The 15,221-nt window shown below is 44.4% G+C and overlaps 1 protein-coding gene across 3 annotated transcripts in view; it reads left to right on the top strand.

The window, feature by feature from the left end:
- Positions 1 to 15,221, top strand: part of Atg2b (autophagy related 2B) — a 68,702-nt gene that overhangs the window by 40,954 nt on the left and 12,527 nt on the right. For 2 of the 3 annotated variants that reach the window (XM_031357866.1, XM_031357864.1), the window contains exons 24-34: positions 993 to 1,099; positions 1,716 to 1,808; positions 2,298 to 2,368; positions 2,982 to 3,058; positions 3,510 to 3,680; positions 5,704 to 5,845; positions 7,627 to 7,829; positions 8,714 to 8,940; positions 10,397 to 10,505; positions 10,913 to 11,107; positions 11,776 to 11,877. In XM_031357866.1, coding sequence (XP_031213726.1) covers positions 993 to 1,099; positions 1,716 to 1,808; positions 2,298 to 2,368; positions 2,982 to 3,058; positions 3,510 to 3,680; positions 5,704 to 5,845; positions 7,627 to 7,829; positions 8,714 to 8,940; positions 10,397 to 10,505; positions 10,913 to 11,107; positions 11,776 to 11,877 — 1,497 coding nt within the window. The remainder of the gene's footprint in view (positions 1 to 992; positions 1,100 to 1,715; positions 1,809 to 2,297; positions 2,369 to 2,981; positions 3,059 to 3,509; positions 3,681 to 5,703; positions 5,846 to 7,626; positions 7,830 to 8,713; positions 8,941 to 10,396; positions 10,506 to 10,912; positions 11,108 to 11,775; positions 11,878 to 15,221) is intronic. The other variant, XM_031357865.1, reaches the window with a different exon arrangement.

Raw genomic sequence — 15,221 nt, 5'->3', positions numbered from 1 at the left:
TTACCTAACTCCTCACTGTCTGCCTTCCTGCCCCTTACCTAACTCCTCACTGTCTGCCTTCCTGCCCCCTTACCTGCCTAACTACTTATTGTTTCCTTGCTTGAGTCTACACCCAGGGCCTCACACACGCTGAATGTTCTACTGTCCACTAGAACACAAAGCCTCACACTGGACTCCAGCAGCACACAAATCCAGCAGACATCCAGGACATAGAGTTAAGGAAACTGAGGATAAACCGGGCAGGGGTGGCGCACGCCTTTAATTCCAGCACTTGGGAGGCAGAGGCAGGCGGATTTCTGAGTTCGAGGCCAGCCTGGTCTACAGAGTGAGTTCCAGGACAGCCAGGGCTGCACAGAGAGACCCTGTCTCGGAAAGCCAAAAAAAAAAAAAAAAAAAAAAAAAAGAGAGAGAAGCTGAGGATGACCTTGAAGTTTCTACTTCCTTAGCTCTCTCTCTTAAGAAAACCAGATTTTTGAAAAGTAGTCTTCAACAAAGACTTTCCAGGAATTGTTCTGAACAATACCTCAGTTGTATTATTATGCGTACTTTTTATTTCCATAAAATAGGGCTTTCTCCCGTCCAGGTCCTAAGGACCAGTCCAGTCCTGTTTAGCGTCCAAGACTGGAGGAGACTGAGAGTGTTCAAGGCGCCATGACCACAGATGTAAGATGGCCTTCTAAGGTGTCTGTGGCTTCAGTCATTGGATGTGACTCTTCACTTCAAGTTCCAGATTAGCAAGAACTTTAGCCTTGTAGTTGTGTTATGTAAGGGGCACAGGCCATGATGAGCACACACAGTAAGACATCCTGCTGTGATGAGCACCTCCCCTTTTCTTCAGCATTCCTGTCATGCACACACTTTCATAATGAATCCCTTCAGAACAACAGTGTTTTCTTATAGCATCTTAAGTCACTCTGTTACATATTTGTTAAATGGATTCTAGCAAAATGTTATTTCTTCTAAAGCAGGTAGTTATGTCTTTGTGATTACAGATTTTAAACTTCTTGAATATTGCTGATGAACCTGTTTTGGGATATAACCCTCCAACTTCATTTACAACTTTCCATGTCCATCTTTGGAGCTGTGCCCTTGATTACAGGTGAGTCCATTGGAACAAAGAACAGTTTTACTTAAAACACACTAATTTTAGAGCCACCAAACCTGATAACCTGAGTTCATTTCCTGGGATCCATGTCATGGAAGAAAAGAACTAACTCGCCCAATTTTTCCTTTGGCTTCCACGCATGTACCACATAGCCATATACACACATGTAAATAAATAAAGTGTAATTAAAATTAAAACATACTGATTTTTTGTTTGTTTGTTTTGTTTTTTTGGTTTTTCAAGACAGGGTTTCTCTGTGTAGCCCTGGCTGTCCTGGAACTCACTCTATAGACCAGGCTGGCCTGGAACTCAGAAATCTGCCTGCTTCTGCCTCCCAAGTGCTGGGATTAAAGGCATGTGCCACTACTGCCGGGCTTAAAACATACTAACTTTTGAATAAATAATTCTACCTGCTGTGGTGTTGCACACTTGCAGTTCCAGTACTTAACCAGGCTTGGGTAAGACGAGGGAAGATGTGAAGCCGGTGTAGGCTCTAAAGTGAGATCCTGTCACAGAGAGTGTACACAACAGAGCAGAACCTCTAACAATCCACAGCGGAGCAGTTGAGGTCGCATCAGGCTGGTAACCTGTTGCTTGTCTTTGCTACCAGGCCCCTTCACCTGCCAATCCGATCCCTTCTTACTGTTGAGACGTTCAGCATTTCTAGCAGCGTTGCAGTGGATAGATCTTCCTCCACTCTCAGGTACCTGTGAACTCACCCTCAGTGACTGCCGTTCAAGTACATTAGCTTACCCAACCGCTGCCTAAACTCAGCGGAATCTGAACCACCTACTCATCCTTCCCCAGGGATCCTTCTCGGGGCCCTGTTCCTCTGCTCCTCTCTCTGTCATCTTTCCACTTTAGGAGGGAGGACGGCACCCCGAGACACTCGGGTGGCTATTCAGCTTTAGGGGAGGACGGCACCCTGAAACTCTCAGGTGACTATTTAGGCCCTGTGATTGGCTTCCTGGTACCAGATACGTGTTATCTCTGAAATGGAAACCTTTCGATATGGGCATCATTTGAAACAAACAACTGGCCCCAAAGCCTAAATGACCATGTTTTGGCACCTTCATGTGTTTTGGGTCACAGGTTTGCTGGCAAGATGCAGTGAGCATGGTGCAGCCAGGTGCAGATGGCGCTGTGCTTCTACTTGGAGTTTAGTTTTTCAGAGGCTGTTTCTTTTTTCCAGAATCATCATGGATGAGGCTGCTTTACACCTGTCGGACAAGTGTAACACTGTCACTATAAACCTGAATAGAGGTGAGTTCAAAACAAACTCTGGGGCTGACTACTGCTGCTGAAGTGTGTGGGGGCTTACTAAAGCAATTTTAGTTGGGAAGGTGGACTGTTATTAGGGGAGTTTTAACAGATGTTGAGTTTTGGGTTTTTTTAAAGATTTTATTTATTTTATGTATATGAGTACACTGTAGCTATCTTCAGACACATCAGAAGAGGGCATTGGATCCCATTAAAGATGGCCACCATGTGGTTGCTGGGAATTGAACTCAGGACCTCAGGAAGAAGAGTCAGTGCTCTTAACCACTGAGCCATCTCTCCAGCCATCTGTTAATGTTGAAATGTGTAATATTTGCAACATCTTCAGAGTTTTTTTCAGTTTGAGGTTATAATGTGCTAATGGTGTTAGCTATGTGTTTGTCTATTAGTCTAAATGTCTATTTAATATGTAGTCATCTGTTGTAGCTAAAATTGAGGTGTCAGATGAAGTCACAGTGAGGTGGTGGGGTTAGCCTGTCTATACTTCGCACACTATAGATCCTGTACCTGGACAGTGCATGAACTCTAAACAAAGGTTAGGTTTTGATTGGATAAGTAGTTTTAAAAACACTACAGTAAATATTGTATTAAATTTTAGATTATGTTCGTGTGATGGACATGGGACTTTTAGAGCTCACCATAACTGCAGTAAAATCAGATTCTGATGGAGAACAGGTTAGTTATAATAAGGGAAATTTTTATTTAAGCCCTATTCTTAAAAGATTTAAAAAAAATATAATGTGTTAGGACATATTTTTACCCACCCAATTTCAGTCAAAATATTTGGAAATTAGAATTAATTTAATTACTTTTTATGTGAGTGTATATTTTATTTCAGATTTATTTTATGTGTATGAATGTTTTGCCTCCGTGTATGTATATGTACTACATGCATGCCTGCTACCTGCAAATGTCAGAAGAGGGTGTCAGACCCTTGGAACTGGAGTTACAGGCACTTGTGAGCCATCGTGTGAGCGCTGGGGAATTGTCTCTGGTCCTTTGCAGGAGCATCAAGTGCTCATAATGTCTGACCTGTATCTGCAGCCCATGAATGTGTATTTTAGTTCCTGTAAGTAACTCTTGTCTACAGAAAGTGTTTGTCCTTTTCTTCCTGTGCCCTGCCTAGACTGAGCCCCGCTTTGAGTTGCACTGCTCCAGCGACGTTGTCCACATTAGAACATGCTCAGACTCGTGCGCTGCGCTGATGAATCTCATTCAGTATGTCGCAAGTTACGGGGACCTACATGCACCTCACAAAGCAGAGATGAAATCTGGAGTCCCACAGAGAAAGCCCAAGGTACAGGGAAGGCACCCATACCACTGACATCACTCAGCGGGAGTACCAAATCTGTCTGGAGGGTGACTCCTGAGCCCCCGTCTACTGCTTGTGCTTTGTTTTACAACATTCTCAGCAGACATAATTCTCTTTCAGATTTTGATTATTAAACAAGCTGTGTCAGAATGCTGCAGGCAGCTAGATGGCGGACACTGCCGTCAACAGGAAGACCTCTGTCTACAGCAGTGTCCGCCCTGTTCCCTGCACTCTAATCAGCATCTTCTGTGGAGCTGCCTCTCCCTCCACTGCAGCCCAGTGAGAGGAGGCTGCAGGCTATCTCCAGTGTTCACACCTGGACCACTTGAGTATTTCCCTGGTTAGCAGGAGAAGCAGCAGGTGTCCCGGTTCAGTTTCAGGTCACTGCGTGCTTATATCCAGTGTCCCCTTCTTGATGTCCTCTGCCCAGCTTGAATGGTGCCGCACTTATTTTGGTGGTTTTATTTTGCAGTGCTGTTCATTACAGTTTTTTCTGTGAACAGGATCCTCAGTCTCCTCAGAACCTATTCAGATAGGTCAGAGTTCTGTTAGCAAGGATCTGACTGGCATTGTGAGCCTTGTTAGGTCAACCTGTTCTTCCTTTCTGTTCCCCCTGCTCCCATGTAGTGAGGTGACTAAAGATAACCCCTCTACTGTCTACTGTTCTGTTTTTTTTTGTTTTTTGTTTTTTGTTTTTTTTTGGTTTTTTGAGACAGGGTTTCTCTGTGTAGCCCTGGCTGTTCTGGAACTCACTCTGTAGACCAGGCTGGCCCCGAACTCAGAAATCCACCTGTCTCTGCCTCCCAAGTGCTGAGATTAAAGGCCACCACTGCCCGGCCTATCTGCTGTTCTTAAAGATAATTGTCCAGTTTATGAAAGATACTTTCAGCTTGTATCTTTCCATTTCAGAGCTGTGCTCACATTTGGGGGAGCACTGCCTGGGTTTAATGGATCTAGTTACCAACCAGTGGTGAAGTGGTGGAGCAGAACCTTGTGCATCTGCATTCAGACTCCCTCCTGTTTATATTCCCACTGCACTCAGGAGTCCAGGAAAGGAGGCCCTGACCTACAGGGCCGCAGGAGGATTTGAGTGGGTGACACTTTGTCAGGGATCCCTTCCAGCACTCTCCGCCCCCCGCAGGGTCCAGGTTCTCTGTCCCTCAGTTGTGTTTATGTTATTTGGATTGGTTGGTAGCTGTGGGGTAATATTGGTTACACTAAAAGCTCACTGTTGGGCAGACTATAAGCCGTGAGTGTGGACTGCTCCTGATGTCTGCAATGGTGTGCTCACAGGCAGCTCTCCTGCCCTCTGCTCTACTCCCATGCTGTGCAGTCAGTGGCTTGCTTATCTGTCTCCTCTGAAAAGACTATTTTCGGATGGTGTCTTAGTTAGGGTTTCAGTGCTGTGAAGAGACACCATTACCTCAGCGACTCTACAAAGGAAAATGTTTAACTGGGGCTGGCTTACAGTTTTGGAGGTTCAGTCCATTATCACCATGGAAGGAAGCATGGCAGCGTGCAGGCAGACATGGTGCTGAATGAGCCAAGAGTCCCACATCCTTTTTTTTTCCTAATTTATTTTTATTTAATGCTCATTGGTGTTTGCCTACTCATGCTATCTGTGTGAAGGTGTTGGATCCTCTGGAACTGGAGTTACAGACAGGTTTGAGCTGCCATGTGGGTGCTGGGAATTGAACCCAGGTCCTCTAGAAGAACAGTTAGGGCTTCTAACTGCTGGACCATTTCTCTAACCCTGAGTTCTACACCTTATCCATAGGCAGCAGCAGGAGACCACATGGCACATTCATTCCAATAAGGCCACACCTCCTAGTAGTGCCATTCTCTATGGGCCAACCATTCAAACACAGGAGTCTATAGGGCCATACCTATTCCAACCACCACAGATGGGTTTTGTTTTAAGAAATGTTTTACTTTGTTTTCTAGGCTGGCCTTATGTACCTGGATCCCTGTGGTCTTCACCTAATTTTAACTCTGATTTTGGTTGTAGGTAGATTCCAGCGCTCGGTCATCTTCACATGGTCCAGTGCTTCCTGAAGCCGATCAGCAGATTTTACGGGACTTGATGAGTGATGCCATGGAGGAGGTTGATCTGCAGCAGGCCTCTGCCCCCGTCGGACCACAGGCTAATGGTGAGAAGGGCCTTTCATGGGAGCGCTGCTAAGGCGGCAGATGTCACACTATTTGTGTTCTCAAAACATTTTTAGTAAGGAACTTAGTAAAGACTCATCTGGATCTGTGGATACGTACTAGCCATCAGCTCATTTCTTCCGTCCCCTGGAAGAACCAGCCACCGGGATAGGCACTACTGTGGAGTGATTAAGAAATGACACGAAACACTGGAAATGTGGACTGGAAGTCTTAGGAGTCTAGTGAAAACAGGCTAGCTGGCTGTGAAGGGGGTGCAGCCTGACAAGTCATAGGTTTGTCTGTTCTAGAATACAGAGGAAGGTGTGCATGATTTGTACATACCTATCTCAGTAAATTTGGAAAAGCACAACAGAGGGATCAGATGAGTGAAGAGCCTTGAAAGCCACGTGGAAACATGTACATATCTTCAAGCTTCCTATCTGTTCTTGTGATTCGATGAACATAGTTGTTTCTATGTTTTGTTTTCAGATAGGATCTCTTTATATATAAATCCCGGCTGTCCTGGAACTTACTATGTGGACTAGGCTGACCCGGAGCTCAGAGGTCCTCCGCCTCTGCCTCTTGAGTGCTGGATTTAAAGGCATGCACTACAGTGCCTGTTGGGGAACCTTGTTAATTCTAAATTCTGTAAACCTTAATTTCAAAATAATCCTTGGTGGAGCTGGGAATGGTGGTACTTGCCTATGAACCCAGTGCATAGGAGATAGAGGTAGTAGTGTCAGGAGCTCATGGACAGCTTTGGCTGTATATAGTGAGTGCAGGGCCAGCCTGTGCCGAACACATCTTGAAAAGATCCATGGCATTATAAAATATTCTGCAATAATTGTTCCATTCATTGAATTTAGAGTAGATTAAAACTGAGGGTATGAGCTAAGCTTCCAGCTTCCTCCACACTTTATAGCGGCTGTGGCTAGTAGGAAGGGACCCTGCTTGCATATTATAGACAAGTTTTCAGTAAGCACTGGACAGTGAGGGGCTGGTGGGCAGGGCTGTTAGTAGTGTTCAGTGCTGGTCTGGGAGTCTTGAAGCCAAAGCACTGACCTAGGCGTTTGTATGTTCTTCCTGCCCTGTCAGTATTTGGTTTGAATGAATAGAGAGAATGGATAACTTTACTAAGTTGTATAAAATGTTGTAGTACAGATTTTTGGTAGACATAGTATCTTCTGTGAATTTCATTTTAAAAGCTACATGGGAACAAGTGTCCAGTATGGGTTTCCGGAGCCAGGAATCAGCTCAGCCTTCCCTACACAGAGAGTCCTGTAGTTTTGGGTGAGGGTCTGCTACTTGCAATGTTTTTTTTTTCCCCTTTGCAATTATCTAAGGAGTTTCCAAGATTGAACTCTATGGACACTTTTCAGTTTCTTCCACCTACAAGACAAAATCCTGGCCCAGTCAAAAATGCCAGTTAATGAGAGCCAGCCCTAGCTGAGTGCTTGAGCTCCTCTTGCATGGAATAGCTGGGAAGGAGCTGTGCCTTTCTTGACGCCGTCATTCATTCATTTTCTTAGAGAACTTAAACTTGGTTACCAGTCACTTGTTTGTCTATTAAGGTCTTCTTGCTGAGGTGTTTTGGGGGAGTTAGTTCAGCCCTCCCTAAGCCCCAGCTTCCCAGAGCTACGGTAAGAAGTAGAGAAGGTTTGCTGTTATAAGAAGTATGTAAGGTCAGATGGATGAGAGCACTCAGCATGCCGCATGTGCCCGTGGTTAAGAGACCTTTGTCGGTGTCTCAGAGAGGGCCGGATGCTTCTGTCTTGCCATCTAGGTGTCCTGGATGAAAAGTCTCATACTCAGGAGCCGTGCTGCTCAGACCTCTTCCTGTTCCCAGATGAGAGTGGGAATGTGTCCCAGGAGTCCAGCCCTGCCTATCCGTCACTCACTCACCACTTGATCAATGACACGGTGACAGGTGCGACCGCTGAAAACGATGACTTCTGTATTCTTTTTGCACCAAAAGCAGCCGTCCAGGTAATAAACTGATAACACAGTTACAAATCAAGTGGTCCAAGGGCATTTGCAGATCTTTTGAATCTGTAACTCACATTAGTGCTGTGGGGATGGGTGTTATACTATTCCCCAACACGTGGGTCAGAAAATGCTTTCCACTTGCACAGTTTCCTGCACCATCAGTGAAGTGCAGCTGCTGTGTGTCAGGCAGTGTAGTTAGATGACAGAAGCGGGCTACAGCGTGGCCAGTGTAAACTCTGCAAGTGCAGCTGCTGTGTGTCAGGGAATGTAGTTACACAGAAGCGGGCTACAGCGTGGCCAGTGTAAACTCTGTGAAGACCGCAGCGCAGCCCAGTAGCCCCTCACAGGTGGCCGTGCTCATGTCACAGGTTCTGAGAGCTCTGGTAAAATAAAGACGAGCAGAGCAAGTCAGGATAAGTCTGCAATTAGAAACATGATAATTTAAATAATATGTTGAAATTTGTCAAGTTTTCGTTTAGAACGCAGTATGACTACACACGAAATTTGTGTACTTACATTATCAAATACTAAGATCCAAATTACAAACTTTATAAATTATTCATAAGGTGATTTTTATAGGACAGGTTTTATGTTAAGACAATAAAGTACAAGTGTTATATGATGAATACTGTCAGAAGCTATTCCCAAGTGGGTGTAGTGGTGTCTGTCTGTAATCCCAGGCCTCAGGAGGCAGGAGAATCACTATGAGTTCAAGGCACCAATCAAAGCTATAGTATGAGAGCCATGTCAGAGAAAATAAATAATTACCCCATTTTACATACCGAAATAATGAAAGAGAATGTAGACTCAGGGAAGGCCGTCGGTCTGTGAGCCATATCAGTTATTTGATGTGAGGAGAGAGTACTACTGTTGGTGTGTTTCAGGAGAAGGAAGAAGAGCCAGTGATAAAAATCATGGTTGACGATGCCATTGTGATAAAAGATGACTATTTCAGTCTGCCCATCACGAGGACGGACAGCAGCAAAGCGCCGCTCCACTTTCCCATCCCTGCCATCCGCTATGTTGTTAAAGAGGTTTCCCTGGTGTGGCACCTTTATGGGGGCAAGGACTTTGCAACAGCTCCTCCAGCTTCTCCAGCTAAGAGTTACGTGTAAGTTCACTGATGTGTATGACATATATGTGACATATATGACAGTATACCTGTCCATAGAAACACATGAAATTCATCTTTTTTTTTTCCTTAAGATTTATTTATTTTAATGTGTATGAGTGTTTTACCGGGATATATGTCTGTGCACTACATGTGCAGTGCCCACAGAGGCCAGAAGAAGGTGTTGGATTCCTTGGAACTGGAGTTACAGACAGTTGTTAGTAGCCATGTGGTTGCTGGGGCTTGAACTCGAGTCCTCTGGAAGAGCAGTCAGTGCTCTTAACCACTGAGCCATCTCTCCAGCTCTGGGATTTATCTTAAGTATGAATAAATTTGTAGTTAAATACATTAAATGTCATACCTAAAATTGGCTGTGAAATTATTTGTATTTGTCATGTATTCACTAAAATGTTGACTTGGGTTCTTACTCAGCATTTTCAGGGACCCATCATGTGTTTGTTCCAGAGGGAGAGAAAGTTGTGTGACTGACTGGTGTCTACAAAATGAAGTGAGTGTGTCAGGAGCAGAGCTCATGCTTGCCCTGAGCCCCTAGCAGCTAACAGGGTATGGAGCAGAGCCAGTATTTTTATCTTGTAAACCTTTTGTCTTACTATTTTATGTGTGAGTGAGTGTCTGTCAGTGTCTGTGCACCACATGCATGCTTGCTTTTCTTGGAGGCCAGAAGAGGGAAGGAAGTTGGGTCCTCTGTGACTGGAGCTGTGGATGGTTCAGCCACCATGTGGTTCTGGGAACCAAGTCTGTTTGCAGCCAGAGCAGCCATTGCTCTTAGCTTCTGAGCCATCTCTCCATTCCCAGAGCTGTCTGGTTAAGGAAAACAGCATTCTGTTGTTTGAGGAGACAACAGATAGGAAGAGTGTGCTGGAGCCCGTGTGTCTGGGTAGGTGTGCTGGGCTGGTGGAGGAGTTTCCTGGGTAGAGCACAGCAGTTGAGCTCCCTTTTCTCCTTACTGGTTATCTGAATGCTTCTGTACAGACTGAGTCCTTTTTGTGGTTCACTTGGATTTCTGAAGCTTCATTCCTAGTGTGTTGCTGTCCAGCATCATAATTTGGTTTTGCTCTAGGTCTGAATATTTAGCAAACAAGTGCCTACTCTAATGGTGGTAATAAAATTGCATTTTTAACATATCCAAAATATAAAAGACATATCTCAGTGCCACTGGGTCTTGAGCCTAAGGCATTGCATGTGGTGAGCTTGTGATGTTTATATATGCTCACTCCGCTTAGGCAGGTATTGCTGTTCCTGGCCCAGCCTCAGGAGTAGTTGGGATTACAGGCCTGTATCACTAAGTAATATGATTTGGTTTATAGTCCCGTTTGCGGAACATTCTAGTAGTCTTCTAATGCTTTCTTTGTATTTTATTAATTTTTCCGGCATCATTTATTAAGTTGAATATTCTTTTAACAAAGGATTTTTCTTTCCCTTTCTCCATTTTTAGTAGTCCCCATAGCTCACCTTCTCAAACACCTACAAGACAAGGACGTCACACAGTCTATGGGGGCAAAGGAAGGAACCATGACTTTTTAATGGAAATACAGTTAAGCAAGGTAGGATGGTGCTTTGAAAGGGAGGAATCACTTCAGATTCTGATAAATGCTCTGGCCAGCATTTGCCTTTCTTGTTGAGTCTCTTGAAGACCCTCTGCTCTATTGAATAGTCTAACTGGGAAGCTGTGCCTTTGGATTGCACCTATGGCAAGCTCCCGTGAACATCTGGAGACCATAGGGACAGGGCACTGATAACATTTACATTGATTTGTTTGACTGAGAGGCTCACAGCTTTAACTTCAGATCCAGGGGATTCTGTCCCCTCTTCTGACCTCTGTGGGCCCTGCATGCAAATGATGCATAGACAAACTCAGCCACAAAAATATAAATACATAAAATTTCATTAAAAAAATGGAGAAAGTCAAATTGAAGTAAAAGTCAAGACTGCTGTGTTCTGGTCTGTTAAGGTGAAGTTTCAGCATGAAGTCTACCCTCCATGCAAGCCTGAGTGCGAGTCCAGCCTCTTAGAACACCCAGTCTCCAGGCAGGTGTTCATTGTTCAGGATCTTGAAATTCGAGATCGGCTGGCGACATCACAGATGAATAAGTTTTTATACCTGTATTGCAGCAAAGACATGCCTCGTAAAGCTCATTCCAACATGGTAAGAAGCCTTGAAGCCCACTCTCTTACTAGTTTTGGAAAAACATTTTTATTTTTATCTAACTGCAGGAGAATTGGAGTGGGAATAATTACCAGAAGTGAAAAAAAATGAGTTTTCTCTTTTTAATTTGAAAATCCCTGTTAAATATACTATCTCATGTGTTTAAGAGTTAACTGTGCAAGCTGTGTCCCTAACTATAATTACCAGTGTCTCACATCTCAGGTACAGAGCCGTGTGAGAATGGACAGGGCTGCTGCCAGCCCTTCTTCATACTTAAACTTTAAATGTTAGTGAGGAGGGGTGGCCGGCTCTGAATTTAGGTGGTCTTAGAGGCTGGCTCTGGCAGCTGGGCTGGGGACTGGCTTTGAGGTCTCAGCAAGTGCCTTTGAGCCTGCATCTGTGGAGTTTTCATTTGCTCTTGGCCCCGGAGATGTCCTACAAGATTTTCTTGAGGCTTGGCCAGGCTTTTAAGGGAGGGAGGGTGAATAGAACCCTTTGCCTTCTCTTCCTCCTTTCTTTGACAGGTTCTCACTGTCTAGCCCAGGCTGGCCTCAGACTCAAAGTTTACATTTTTTTTCTTAAATGGGAATATGATTATTTACTATTGATTGATTGAATGAGAACAAGGTCATTATGTCACCAAGGAAATGTGCTTCTCTTTCTTGTAGCTGACAATTAAAGCATTGCACGTACGTCCGGAGTCTGGCAGGTCCCCACAGGAATGCTGCTTGAGAGTGTCCCTGATGCCTCTTCGCCTCAATATTGACCAGGTTTGTACAGTGGGCAGGTCGATGCCATTGGCTGTCTGTGTGAGGAGCGACTGTTGGTTACCCTTGAACTCAGAAAGTCACATAGCTCAAGAAGATTTCTGGAAAACTGTAGGGCAGAGTCATTTGTGAAGTTTGAAATCTGGCCTTTTGGTGAGGAAGTGCTATGCACTGAGGATTCTTTCCACGTGGACACACAACTTATGTTTACATATATCTGAGAGACTTAAGGACTCCCGGAGAGGTTAAATGTTAGAAGGGATTTGTTATATATTCTGCAAGAGAACTTTTATGTCCTAGGCAAAATGACAGATAGTAAATGATTAGTAAAGAAGCCATAAACCAGATTTGTGGAAAGTTGTAAAGAAACGCCTTTCTCATGTTTAGGCAAGCTTTCTATCAAATATCCTTGGGCTTCGCTTTAATGAGAGGCAGTAATACAAGTATCATGAGCATTAAACGGGATGATGTATGGGGATCATTTAGCTTAGTGCCTAGCATTGAATGCTATAGATCTTGAATATGAACTTAGATGAATATTAGCAACAGCTGCAGAACATACATGCAGTTTTAAAATAGCAAAATCTCTTGATACATCTTTTGTTACTTTGGGTTCAGGTTGGCATATTTGTGAATGGCATTATTCATTTGCCTAAATAATACTGATTTGATATTGTCACTTAAATAAAATTTAGATAATCTGTTGCAGGCAAGTGATAGGCACCTCAGATATCAAGTAAAGTGCTCATATTGTAGACAGAGCAGGCCGGTCTGAGAAGATGCGCCATGGATGTAAAAGCACATTGGGCTTGCGTATAATGCTTGTAAGGTTCTGAGCCATTCACATTTAAGATTTGCTTTTATATTGTGAGAATATATTTGATATGCAAACTTTTACAAGTTTGTGTGTGTGTGTGTGTATGTGTGTGTGTGTGCGCGCGCGCGCGCGCGTGTGTGCACGCATGTGTATTTATACACACATGTGTGCAGGTGCCTAAAGAAGCCAGAAGAGGGCTTCAGATTCCCTGGAGCTATAGCTGTAGGTGCTTGTGAGTTGCACAGTGTGGGTGCTGGGATCTGAACTTGCAGCAAGGACTCTTACCCACTGAGCCACCCTTCCAGCCCCTTGCTATCCATATTCTAGTTTATTCATATGATGGCTTCCTAGAAATATAATGAAATAGTTATGGGGATTTTTTTGTTTGTTTGTTTGTTTGTTTTGTTTTGTTTTTTTTCAAGACAGGGTTTCTCTGCATAGACCTGGCTGGCCTCGAACTCAGAGATTCGCCTGTCTCTGCCTCCCAAGTGCTGGGATTAAAGGCGTGCGCCACTACTGCCCGGCAGTTATGGGGATGTTAATCTGTGAATATTCCTACCAAGAGAAGACCGAGTCAGAGTCATCTTTGTTGCACGGCCTTACCAACCTTAACAAGCTCAGTTTTCTATAGTATTGACTACAATCCCTTCTACAGAGCTATAAAGCATAATTACTGTAAGAGAAAAGTATTAATCTGAGGAAGAATGAGAGATGCCCCCTGAGACTATAAAGTACCACAGCTCGGCCACACCTGTATAAGCCCTCTTCCTCACAGGTTAAAATATTACACCACAATTGTGTAGGCGACCACATACATATCTATGTTTTCATTTCCCATGAAAACAAGTGAGTTAATGGGTGATAATGCTTGGCCTAGCCTCTTCCATACTGATATACTGCTTCCTCCTGTTTTTAATCAGCTGCATTGCTTTTGCAGTGAAGTGCATGTGCATCCAAAGAGCACTAGGCCTGTAGCCAGGCAGTGAGTGACAAGCAGTGCAGGCACAGGTCCTGTTTGTGGTGCTGAGGACCGTGGAGGCTACATATCTAGGCAGTGCAGAGGTAGCATGTCAGAGGCAGGACTCCTCACCTCCTGGATTGTGTGAGGAGGACAGGGTGCAGAGGTCTCTGCAGTGCTTCCTCATCCCTTGTCTGGACTAGAGGCAGCCTTGTTTCCAAGGACCTCTCTGGTAGGGAAGCTAACAGAGCAGGTGCAGGTCATGGATGCAGGCGTTCTTGTGCAGGAGAGAGAGTTTGGAGAGCATGGATGGTTGTGAAGGACTTTCTGGAGACCGTGGTGCTCCTCTGACCTGTTCACCAGGTGCAAGGACTACAAGGGCCTGGGGAGGGAGGGTATCTGTGAGGGACCAGGGCTTTGGGCCTGCGGAGGCCAGGCTGGTGTTCACCTAGGACTGGAGAGGGCACATGGAGTGGCACTTGTACATTTTCTTTTGTTTTCTTTCTTTTTTTTTTTTTTTTTTGGTTTTTCAAGACAGGGTTTCTCTGTGGAGCCCTGGCTGTCCTGCAACTCACTCTGTAGACCAGGCTGGCCTCGAACTCAGAAATCTGCCTGCCTCTGCCTCCTAAGTGCACCACCACCACCGCCTGGCTTGTACATTTTCTTTAACATTGACTACGACTCCTTCTGCAGAAGGGAAGGAAAAAATGTAAGGGAAAAATGGTCTTAGAGAAAACTGTGGTCACATGGTGTCATCCTGTGTCACGAAGTGAGCATAACATTAAAGTAATTCCTTAACCCTTCAAGCCTCACTACACTGTTAATCTGCTGTCACAGAACTCAGTCTAGGCAGAAATGTTTTACAGTCGGAGTTTAAATGAGTATGGAACCCAGGTCTTAAATGTTTAAATGACTGTGCTGAGGTATTCTTATATAACAGTGTGTACAGATCCTAAGTCTGCAGTGGAGCTTGACATACTCCTACTCTATCGGCTGAAATGCCCTACATCCTGTGTAGTCGGGCTTCCCCATCTTGAAATAGCCATTCATCTTTCCATCACCTCAGCTGACATCTTCCTGGGCTGTGGTCTGTATAAGTAGAAGGAAGTATGTTTGCTTCTTCTCTGGACTTTGTGAGGTTCACTGTCACAGGCTGGCCCTGGAGGGTATCACTCTGCATGGGCCCTGGCTTACCCATTTGCCTGCTGGTTTGCACTTATTTTTAGTGCTCATAAATAAGGCCATTGTGAAATCTGTTTATAAGTGTTTATGCACATATTTTTCATTTCTTTTGGGTAACTTGTATGTGTGCATATTTTTACAAATGTATACATACTTGTAGTAGGTATATGTACATCTACATACATGTAGTACATAAAAGCATAAGGTCTCCGTCATTCAGCTACTGCAAGCGGCTACCTAACTTCCCCCCAGCCGCAGTAAAAGTTCTGGTTGCTTGTCGTCCTTGCCAAACTTGGTTCTGTCATCTTTTAAATTTCATATGTTGTATGTAGTGTTTCTGTGTCTTCATTTGGGGTTCCTTGATGGCTGGTGATGTGTAGCCTTCTTTTT

The sequence above is a fragment of the Mastomys coucha genome, unplaced genomic scaffold (assembly GCF_008632895.1).
Source record: "Mastomys coucha isolate ucsf_1 unplaced genomic scaffold, UCSF_Mcou_1 pScaffold6, whole genome shotgun sequence".
Lineage (NCBI taxonomy): Eukaryota > Metazoa > Chordata > Mammalia > Rodentia > Muridae > Mastomys > Mastomys coucha.
The sequence above is the reverse complement of the archived record's forward strand: the minus strand, read 5'-3'. Positions and strand labels throughout refer to the sequence as shown.